The sequence below is a fragment of the Mirounga leonina genome, unplaced genomic scaffold (genome assembly GCF_011800145.1).
Source record: "Mirounga leonina isolate KUSES-001 unplaced genomic scaffold, KU_Mleo_1.0 Mir_170, whole genome shotgun sequence".
NCBI classification, from domain to species: domain Eukaryota; kingdom Metazoa; phylum Chordata; class Mammalia; order Carnivora; family Phocidae; genus Mirounga; species Mirounga leonina.
Window position 1 is genome coordinate 11,167,796 of NW_023270433.1, and position 12,013 is coordinate 11,179,808.

Here is a 12,013-nt window from a genome sequence, read left to right on the forward strand (position 1 = left end):
ATACTCCTGGAAAATGGGGATCATCTTTACTTAATCTCTGCAGGTCCAGCTCCCAGGATGGTACTAAACACATAGTAGGAGTTAAATAAGTGTTTGTTGATTGGCTGATTACAGGAGACAGAAATGGGAGGTTGAAGACTTGGTTCCACTGAAGCAAAGTGCTAGGAGAGTAGTATACCTTGTGTCCCTTAGAAATATAAGCTCATAGTATGTTCTGGCTACAGTCTTGACCTAGGACAGTGTGCCATGGAGCTCCCTCTGCTCCTTATTCCCTATTCCCTATACTCTTGTCTTACCCATAAGACCTATGACTGACGTGGCTGTGAAATGAATACCTGCTTCTGTATGCAGCCCCCTCCCCATTACCTGATGAACAAACCACCTATTTCTTTACACATTTATTTTTTTAGAGAGAGGGTGTGCATGGGGTGGGGAGGGGAGGAGCAGAGGCAGAGGGAGAGGCGAGGAGGGGGAGGGAAAATACCAAGCAGGCTGTGTGCCCAGCACGGAGCCAGACACGGGGCTTGATCCCACGCTCCTGAGATCATGACCTGAGCCGGAATCAAGAGTTGGATGCCCAACCGACTGAGCCACCCAGGTGCCCCTTCTTTACGTTTAATAAATGTAGCCACAAATACCTTCAACAGCCTCCCCCAACCCCCAGCTATTTTACATGGGTTTTGAGTTGCCAGGGTCCATTCTTTTTCTGTGAACCCTTCACCATTACTAAGTATTTGATCACTTATCCAACCTAGACCCAAGTTTTCTGATATCAAATGCTGTGTTCTTCCTAATATACCACGGTGTCTTTCAGGCTGGTGTATTTCTCTTAGGCTACACTGCTCAAACTCCAGCTAAGGAGCTGAGGTCTTCAGTCATTGCTTTCTTTACTTACTGATTCATTCTTTTATCAAACTGCTAGATGTTGGGATATGTCATTGCCCAGAGGGACCTCAGTCTAGGAACAAAAACATACTTGTAACCAAGTGGTTATAAGATAGAGACAAATAACCATGCCAGCACAAAGTGTAGGAGCTTGACAAATGTGGAATCGAGGAAGCCTTTTAGGAGGAGGTAACATTTCACCTGGGTCTTGAAAAGTGAGTGAGTGTCCTCAAGGAAGAGAAGAGCATTCTAGGAGGAGGAAACAACAGAAGTAAAGGCCTGAGGGTATGAAAAGGTATGACAGGTTTGAGAAATTGAGGGTTGGTGTAGCTTAAGCCACTGGATGCTTTAAGGCACAGGGAGGAGACCCTTCTTGCCAACGGGTTTTCTTCAGAGATGAAGTTTGGTGGAAACTGTAAATGCTCCCTACAGCTGCTCCCAAGGCCTGCTCTGCCCTGCAGGTGCTCCCACGGCTGAACGAAGTTCCCAGGGCTGTCGCCACTCCCACCCACTCCCACCCGCCTAGGCGGGTGGCATCCCAGAAGGAAAGAGGCAGGGGAGGAAGCAGATAAGAAAGACAGCTTCTGTTTAGACACAAATATCTTGGTAATCAGCACAGATGGGATGAGAAATACCAAAAAAAGTACATGACAGTTTAGAGAGAATTTGGCTAAATGTTACATATTTTTAACATACCTGTATAGAGTTTTTGGAACAAGCACCTGAATCTCTCAGAAATTGATTGGGCTTGGGGGTTATGCCTCAACCAAGTGGTGTTTTGGTTTCAGAAATGTTTCCTTCCCCATCCACAAAAGTATCCTTGCGATTTTTTTTTTCTCCCACCAAAATAAGGTGCAGGGTTTGTCTCTGACGCCGTGTCTCCTTATTTGGACGGCAAGCTGTGTAACATATTTCTACCCAGCGCGAAGCTTCTTGGCAGACTCTCGAGGCCACGTTTTGGTGGCTTCGGAGTTATCTTTGGATCTGTCAAAAGTGCTAATGGGCTTTCTGGCCTTCTTTAAGCTCCTCATTTCTATTTCCTTTTTACTTGCATCCTCTCCTAAAAGAAAAATTGATGTAATTCAGCAGCAGCTAAGCATTTTACTGAAATGCTCAGCTGAGGGCCTTGTGTTTTTGTTTGCGAGACTAGTTCTGCCATGTCACGGTCTTTGGAGCAAACCCCACCCTGACATCATTAGCTCAGCACTCCTCAGTCCACTGGGCAAGAGACCCGCTTGTTGGCTACTTGAGACTGCCTTGCTTGTTTGTCTTTTGTTTTTCAAGTTTGTTAGGAGGCAGGTTGTGTGGTGGCTAGAGCAAGGGCTTCAGACTCAGGAGACTTGGTTTTGAAACGGGGCTCTGCCCTTTCTAGCTGGGTGACCTTTGGAGCCTACTGACCCTTCCTGGGCCTCAGTTTCTTCATCTGTAAAATGGAGATGATGATGCCTTTTTCAGGGTTGTTGAGAAGACTGGAGAGAACACAGGTAGAGTACCTGTTGTCTAACACAGAAGGATTACTCAATAAATGGGATGACCGTTCTTAACAGCAGCACTTCTTCTCTTTCAGTAGGTGTACTTCGATCCTGCTTTGTTCCAATGCTATGCTTCCTTTCCTGAATACAAGTTTTCCCTACTATTTGTACCGATATTAACAAAGAGCACAGGTTTAGAGACAAATTCACCCGAGACTGATGATCCACATAGTGTATAACCTTGGTCCTATTACTTCATTTTCTCTGTTGTCTGTTTTCCTATCTGTAGAGATGATACTGCCTGTTCAAGGAATGGTTTCAAGATTAAGTGAAATACGGGGCGCCTGGGTGGCTCAGTTGGTTGAGCGACTGCCTTTGGCTCAGGTCATGATCCTGGAGTCCCGGGATCGAGTCCCGCATCGGGCTCCTTGCTCAGCGAGGAGTCTGCTTCTCCCTCTGACCCTCTCCCCCTCATGCTCTCTCTCTCTCAAATAAATAAATAAAATCTTTAAAAAAAAAAAAAAAAGATTAAGTGAAATAATGTATGTAAAGCTTTGTATATTATAGATGTTTAAAAATACTTAAGTGGGACAATGTAAGGGAAAGTGTATGGGCTCTGGAGTTGGATCTGAGGCCAGATTCTGACTCTACCAGTTACTGAATCTCTCCCAGACTTACTTTATCTGGATACTGGGGGGAAAATGCCTCCTTGGAGTTTTGTGAGAACTGCGTAAGATTACACATACGAAGTACCTGATACGGTACCTGGTACTTGGTAGGTAGTCAGTATATGGGGTTATTAATTCACTCACTATTTATAAAGGTCGATGGTTAACCTGGTATTCCAATCAAAGAACAATAAATCATAAGATAAGTGCCCATTCTTATTCCCAACCCATTATATTGTTGAAAAGCACTTTATGCTATTTTGCATGTAAAAATCCACCTGGTCTACTTGAACTTATGGGTTTATAGCTCTTTCATCATTATAAACGGCAAACCCCTGGCAAGTAGTATTCCTTCCCTCCCTGACCCCCTTCATTTTCAGAGGATTATATTGTGTGGCATTGAAAACCTGTAACATTGAAGAAATTAACATATTCATGTGTATTATTAAAGTCAGGTGGGTATAGAAAGGGTTGCAGAAATGAAACACATTATATTTTTTCTGAAATCTGAAGAGTACCAATCTATAGTACTAATTAAAAGAAGCCCCGGGTACAGACAAAAGCTAGTTAAAACACTGCTTTGTCACCACTTCCTGCTGCTTGTCTGCAGTTTCCCCCCACCCTTTTGAGTGAAATACCTGGAAATTGTAAATCTTCAAAATTGCTCTAATTCCAGCCGAGCCCTTTTAGACAATGTCAACGATGGAGGAGGGGGACGCCGGCAGTGATGACAAGAGAGGAGCATGCCTAGCCTTTGCGGGTGGGATCTGTCGAACAGAAACGGGCTCTGTGCCAAAAAGCATTTTGGTCCCCGGGTCCTTTCTCTTGCCTAGACGTATGGTACGACACATTGGGAAAGTTCTAGGATCTGGGGTCAGAAGATCTGAGCTGCAGTCCGGTCTTTATCGCTTATGAGACTTTTTGGTCTTGGCATCCCTCTCTGAGGCTTGCTTTCCTCATTTGTAAGATTGCAGACTTCCTGTCCTGCTCACCTTTCAGAACTGATAGGCACAGCCATGTGGTGCTGCCCGTGACCTCACGTAAACTGTAATCAGCACACAGAAGTGCTTCATCTCTGAGGTCTCTTCCAACTTTGCATTTCATGATTTTACACAAGCACGGGATTCGGTCTCCCAGGTGGAAAGAATAGGACAGGGGCAGAGGAGAGTATGCTTTCTGATGATCTTCTGTTTCTCATACTTTTTTTAAGATCCCGCTTGTAATAAGAACAAACGAAATAAGCCACAAATCTCCCCTTCTTGTTTCTCCTAGAGAAATCTGACAGAATATTTTGTGGCCGTGGATGTAAACAACATGTTACATCTGTATGCCAGTATGCTGTATGAACGCCGGATTCTCATCGTCTGCAGCAAGCTCAGCACTGTGAGTAGACAGTCTTGAGATGGGCTTTTTAATTATTTTATTTCAATGGAAAGATGTATCGGGAAGATGAAAGACAATTTTAGGAAAAGAAATCAGCCACAATCCCCTCAACATGTCATTTTCATTAATTATTCATGTTTCTTTACAGTGCCAGTGCATGTTTTCATTGACTCTTATAGCTTCACAATCAATTATAGTTTTCCATTTGGTCTGAGTATGAACACTTTGCATATTTTCACATACGCTTCCATCATTGTCATTTTTTTACATGTCTGTATCATATTCCATTGTACTGATATGTCATCATTTACTAAACCTTTCTTCTCTTGATGGCCATTTAGCTTGTTCATAGTTTCATCCTTTAGTAGATAATACTGCAGTGAACAATTTTTGGCTGCTTTTGATGGATGCAGTTCATAGTCTAATGAGTAGGACCATCAGGTCAAAGGACTTGCTGAGCACTGTGACTTAGGGACTGCCAGACTGCTTCCCAAACACACTGTGCTTGTTTATGGTGAATGCTGCCAGCCATATATGAGTTCCCATTTTTACTGCAGCCTTGCCAGAATTGTGTGTGTATTCATGCATATTTGTTTAAATTTTGCTAATAAAATAGGCATAAAGTGGTATGGCAGGTTTGCTTTATTTTTCTTTGGTTAGAGGTTACTGAATATTTTCCATGGGTTTATTTCCCATTTATATTTTGTTAATGTCTTTTCCCATTTATCTTATAGGACTCTTGTTTTTTGTTTGTTTTTTAATAAATTGGAATGAAGTCTTTTATATTGTAATAACTATTGCTATATGGATAATATAAATATTTTTCATATTCTATTTATTTTAGGTTTTTTTTTTTAACTTGACAGGTATAGAGTTTATATCTTTCCCTATATTCTATTTTGAAAATTCTCAAACATAGAAAGTTGAAATCATTTTATGGTGAACACCCATATAACCCGATCTAGATTCTGCCATGAACATTTGACTACTCTTTCTTTGGCACATATTTATTCATCCGCCCATGCCACGTGCTATCCATCAATCCATCGTATTTTTTGATGCATTTTAAAGTAAATCAGTATATATCCCCCTAAGTAATTGTGTATGTATATATTAACTAAAGTTCAATATCTGTTTATAGTATTATTTTTCTTTTGAGGTTAAGCTTGCATACAGGAATTAACTGGGAGTGGAATGCCTAACAGGTACTTCTCTGTTAGAGAGGGTAGAAGGACCTTCTGATAGTGAGAATTTCCCTAATGAAGGGTCTATGGATAAAACCAGTTGTGTATCTACCCATGAATACAAGGTGCCTAATAATGAAAACTTTGTGAGGCTGTTAGTTTTCTTTATGGTATTTAGTATAACTTCATTATTTTGTTATTTCTTTGGTATTGTTTGCTTGTCAGGAACTCACAATTTTTTGATTGTGCCAGGATCAGAGCACGTAGTAGGTGATCAAAGCATGGCCTTTGCCCTTGAGGGAAAAACATCCCAGGTAGCTTTTTTTTTTTTTTTGGCATTTTATTTTAAACTAGAAGTGCAGTTCATAATCTCAGGGCTTGAATACCCAGACAGTTTGGGAATGAGAAGATTGCCATCCAGATTTATTGCTACATCTTTATGAAGCCAGTTAGAATAAAAGTATAGTTGAGGAGCCTGGCTGGCTCAGTTGGAGGAGCCTGTGACTCTTATTCTCGGGATTGTGAGTTCGAGCCCCACATTCGGTATAGAGATTACTTAAATAAAACTTAAAAAAAGAATAAAAGTACAGTTGAAAGAGTCTAGTCTGCAACCTGTTACTATTGCATTGGAGTATTAAACTTTAGTAGAACAAAAAAAAAAGACATTATATTAGTGTAATTTAAATTCCCTATAATATGATCGTGACTTTTTTTTTTTTTAAAGATTTTATTTATTTATTTGACAGAGAGAGACACAGTGAGAGAGGGAACACAAGCAGGGGGAGTGGGAGAGGGAGAAGCAGGCTTCCTGCTGAGCAGGGAGTCCGATGTGGGGCTCGATCCCAGGATCGTGGGATCATGACCTGAGCCGAAGGCAGCCGCTTAACGACTGAGCCACCCAGGCACCCCGATCGTGACACTTTTGAGCTCTTAATATGCCAGGCACTGTGCTAAGCACTTTGCATCTATTAACTCATTTAATCTTCACTATATCAGTGTGTAGTAAGTTCTGTTATTACCGCCTCCTTATAGATAAGGAAGAATGTACCTTCTATGTAATTTTTTGTTTAGATATAGTGGATTAAACACACAAATTTATTTCTGCTCTTTTCCAAAACTAAAATGAACTAAAGAATAAATCAGCAAGCACAAAGAGCAGATGTAGCAGAGATTTTTTTTTTTTGCAGCAGAGATTTTTAAAAATACAGAAAATACTATTACCAATGTTATGCCAGTATTTAAAAACTAAGATGAAATGGACAGTAGAATACAACTTACCAAAATTGAATCAAAAAGAGAAAAATCGAATAGGTTATTTAATTTATAGAAATTGAATCAATACATAATTTTTTTTCCCCCAAAACACTCAGCCCAGATGGTTTTACAGGTATGTTTTATCAAACATCTCAAGGAACAGATCATTTCAATCTTAGGCTTCTTTTTGAGAGTCTAGAAAGAAAAGGGAATACACTCCTACTTTTCTTGTATAATGTTTCTTGTTTTAATGTTTAATTGTATAGCCTTGACATTCAGCTACACAAGGAAGAGACATTACAAGAAAGTTTATCAGCCAATCTCGCTCATAAACATAGCTGTAAAAGTTTTAAACAAAATAGTAGCAAATGTATTTAAAAATATGATCATAATAACTAAGTTGGATTTATTCCAGAAATGTAAGGTTGATAATACTAGAAAAATCTGTTAATATAACTTACCACATTAATATATTAAAAGGGAAAATTCATGAGGCACCTGGATGACTTGGTCACTTGAATGTCCGATTCTTGGTTTCAGCTCAGGTCGTGATCTCAGGGTCGTTAGATTGAGCCCCGCTTTGGGTTCCGTGGGGAGTCTGCTTGAGATTCTGTCTCTCCCTCTGCCCCTCCCCCTGCTCGCTCTTATACACGCGCTTTCTCTCTTCCTCTAAAATAAATAAATCTTTAAAAATAAATGGAATATTCATATGGTCACCAGTAGACGGAGAAAAAGCCTGACTGTGTTCATGAACAGGAAGACTTGATGTATTGAAGATGTCCTTTCACTCTAAAACGATCTATAGATTGCATGCAGTTCCATTCAAAATCCCATTAGGATTTTATACAGTACTTGGCAAACTGATTCTAAAATTAATGCAGAAAAGTCCAAGGGAAGAGCCAAGACATACCTGAAGAAAAAGAATGGGTTGTGGAAGCTTGCTTTACCAGAATCAAAACTTTTTATAGAGCTGTAGTAATTAGGATGTTAGTAATGGCACAGGAATATACAAATAGTCTTGACGGAACAGGATAGACATTGCAGAAACAGGCCATGTTGGGGGAGGGGGGGCTCTTTATATACGACAGAGGTGGCATTGTAAAATCTGGGGGAATGGATGGATTTTTCAATAATTGATTATCTACATGGGGAAGAAAAGGGAGACAATTTCTTAACACCATGTGAAAACTGAATTCCAGATGGATCAAGGACTTAAAGGCAAAATTTTAAAAAAACTTTGGGAAGACAAAATGAATAATCTCTGTGATCTCAGAGTAGGGAAGGATTTAATCAAATAATCCGAAACATACATTGCATATAGAAAAAGATTAAAATTGCAAATATTTGTTCATTAAAAAATGCCATTCGGAGAATGAAAAGACACATCACAAGCGGGAGTTGAGATATTTGCCATATGTAAAACCGACAGAGGATTAATATCTGAAATATATAAAGAATTACTGCAGTTAAAAAGCAGAAGGCAGGGCGCCTGGGTGGCTCAGTCGTTAAGCGTCTGCCTTCGGCTCAGGTCATGATCCCAGGGTCCTGGGATCGAGTCCCACATCGGGCTCCCTGCTCGGCGAGAAGCCTGCTTCTCCCTCTCCCACTCCCCCTGCTTGTGTTCCTGTTCTCGCTGTGTCTCTCTCTGTCAAATAAATAAATAAAATCTTTAAAAAAAAAAAAAAAAAAAGAAGACAAATCTATCAATAGAAACATTGGCCAAAAGCACAAATAGGCATTTGACAGAAGAAACACAAATGGCTAATAATAATGTGGAAAGATGCTCAACTACATTAGTAATCCTAGACAAGCAAATTAAAACTACAATGATTAAAACACTAGGTTTGTAAAAATTTGATATCTGATAAAGTCAAGTGTTATATTGAAATTGTACTGGAGAATTCATGTACTAGGCTGAAAAGTATTTGGCACAAAACTGTTTGCATACACTCAAAACTCAGCAGTCCCATCCCTAGGTAGAACTGTGTGTGCGTGCCTGCTTGTGTGTGCACATACACGTACCTACACACACTCACTGGTCATTTGTAGAGGGATATATGTACAAGCATGTTCATAGCAGCATTGGTTTTTTTGCTTTTGTCTTTTAAACCTGGAAAGAGCCGCATGACTACCAACAGAGAACCCCTAAATTATGGTATAGTCATCCAATGGAGTACTATATCAGGGAAAAAGAACTAAGCCACCAACATGATTAGGTTTCTTTTTTTATTTTTTAAAGATTTTATTTATTTATTTGAGACAGAGAGAATGAGAGAGAGAGAGAGCACATGAGAGGGGGGAGGGTCAGAGGCAGAAGCAGGCTCCCTGCTGAGCAGGGAGCCCGATGCGGGACTCGATCCAGGGACTCCAGGATCATGACCTGAGCCGAAGGCAGTTGCTTAACCAACTGAGCCACCCAGGCGCCCCATGATTAGGTTTCTGATGAAAGAAGCTACAGAAGAATGTACAGTATGATTTCATTCACATAAAATTCAAGTAAGAAAAATTAAGTGGTGTATTATTTAGGGATACATACAAACTGCACGGGGGATGAAAAGGAATGATTAACACAAAATTCAGGTGGTAGTTTCCTCAGAGGGAGTGAAAACAGTAGAGTTGGAAAGAGGCATATAAGGGACATCAGAAATATTGTTTTCTGTCTTGAGGTTGGTTAGGGAATCAGCAGACTACTCTGTAAAGGGTCCAGTAGTAAATACGGCTTTATAAGCCAAACGGTCTTATAATTACTGGACTGCAACCTTACAGTTTACAATCCGTAAACTAGTGGGTGTGGCTGTGTTCCAACAAAACTCTATTTACACAAATAGGCAGACCAGACTTGGCGTTAAGGCTGTAGTTTGCCAACCATGAAGTTAGGGTGCTGGGTTTGGGATGCTTAAGTTTTTTTCTCTTAATATTTGATTATATAATACACATACTTTTATATGTATATATATTTCAAAATTTCTGACAAGTTAAAAAAAGAAGGTACCAGGCCCCTTCATTGTGAAAGTTTACAACAAAGGTATAGAGACAAAGCAATTCTTGTACAAAGGTTAAGAATTGAAATTGCACGAGATTTGGCACCGGCAGTTCTCGAAACCAGAAGACGGTGAAACAGCATCTTGAACTTCTAGGGGGAAATGATGTTTCACCTGAAATTCCGTACCTACCTAGTGGAAGCCCTCAGAGGAGAGTGGCATGAGCCCCTTCCATACCTGTCGACCTCCCGAGGTCTCCATTCCTCCGCTCTGCTTATCCACCTGACTTCATTCAACCGGTATTTTTCATGGCACTATCTTAGGCACTGGGGATACAACCGTGAACAAAATCGGCAAAAATCCCTGTCCTCCCGAAGCTTACGTTCTAATTCTAGGAGGTAGACCTTCAGCAAACTAGGTAAGTTAAATACATAGCACAGTAGCTAATGATGGGTACTAAGGAGTGTTGATATAAGGAAGGAGACCGAATGGGGAGGGTGAGGTGGCAGGCATTGCGGTTTTAGATAGATGCTCAAAGAATGCCTTCTTGCGACCCATCAGGGAATTCCTCCAGCCTTGAGCTTCTCTGTGCTGCATCACTGTTTTCTTCTCTACTGGCCATTCTTACGAGCTTGCTTACATGGTATAATATCTCCCACACTTAAAAACAAAACTTCCACACCCCCTTTATCCCATTTTAATTCTCCCTTTTAGAACAAGATGTCTTGAGAGTTATTTCTAATTCCTTTCCTCCCCTCTCCCCAGTCTTCTATCAGGATTTAGCCCCGTCCTCTCCACTGAAACAGCTTTTGTTCAGGTCACCAATGACCTCATATCAAGTAAAATTAAAATGAGTTAGTACTTACAAAACTCTTAGAATAGTCTGGCATGCGCATGTATATATATATAATGTGTGTATGTGTGTGTGTGTGTAATAAGTTACTAACATCTGTAATGGGAAGTCAGATATTGTTTAAAATTTTAAATCAAGAAATTGTTTAGAAATAAGGAGATAGGGGCACCTGGGTGGCTCAGATGGTTAAGTATCTGCCTTCGGCTCAGGTCATGATCCCAGGGTCCTGGGATCGAGCCCCACATCGGGCTCCTGGCTCGGCGGGGAACCTGCTTCTCCTTCTCCCTCTGCCTCTCTCCCTGCTCATGCTCTCTCTCTCTGTATCTCTGTGTCTCAAATGAATAAATAAAATCTTAAAAAAAAAAAAAAGATAAATACTGTGTCGAATGTGATTACTGTGAATTAAGGTTAAGGACAGCTGCTTTTCAGTATAAGCCTTTTGTACTTTTTTGTCTTGTTTTTAAGGCTATAAACATGTATCACTTTGACTTAAACTTTTTTTAACAAACAGTTGATTTTTAACTGTGTTCTGAAATTTACTGATTGATGGTAGAAACCTTTTCAGGGAGAGGGGGTAATCTCCTTATATCTCACATGTGATCAGCATCCCGATATGTAATTTCTATGGGGATAAAGTAGCTGAGCAGACATCAGTTTTATCTAAGCCTTTGGACTTCTCCAATTTCAGAATTGAAAGTTTTCTAATTGTTGCCTTTTATTTCCTCAACAGTGGCTTTTTATTATCTTTTCAATGAGTGGCAGAACGCAAAGGTTATTTTAATAGCCTGACGTTTCTGATGACCCTCTCTTGACGAACCCAGATGTGGCCTATCATACTTTGGCAAACCCCATTTTTCTCAATTTTCTTTGGTAAGATGTAGGCTTGATGCTCCTCAGGACTGTCAAGCATCTGAAAGATAAAAGCTGTCAAACACTCCAGAGTGCCATTTTCTATAAAGATGACTGTGTCAATAGAAACAAGCCCAGCAATGTTTAGTTCAGAGTCAGGTAATACTCATTTCAGGCTTTCTGGGTCAATAATATGATATTCTGTATAAGAAAAATGTGAGTTTTTGTTCTCTCTGCTCAGTTAATGTGTATTGATTGTTTTTCCTTTATAAATGATAAATAGGGAAGGCTTAACTAAATCATGTTCTTCTAATGTAAATACTTCACTGTGATCTCTTCTAGCCCAAAAGCCCCATTTTTCTTCCAGGTTTTTATATCTGAGTTTAACTCATGTTGCTTTTTGGTAACTCTGATGGATAGCAGGTAGGTCTAAAAGAAGACCTTTATGGAGGTGATATCATGTAATTTCAACAGCAGTCCTGGA

General features: G+C 40.1%; 1 protein-coding gene across 8 annotated transcripts in view; it reads left to right on the plus strand.

Annotated features, from left to right (window-relative positions):
• DENND1A (DENN domain containing 1A) overlaps positions 1-12,013 on the plus strand; it is a 501,318-nt gene that overhangs the window by 258,733 nt on the left and 230,572 nt on the right. For all 8 annotated transcript variants that reach the window (XM_035015834.1, XM_035015837.1, XM_035015835.1 and 5 more), the window contains one exon: positions 4,298-4,408. In XM_035015834.1, coding sequence (XP_034871725.1) covers positions 4,298-4,408 — 111 coding nt within the window. The remainder of the gene's footprint in view (positions 1-4,297; positions 4,409-12,013) is intronic.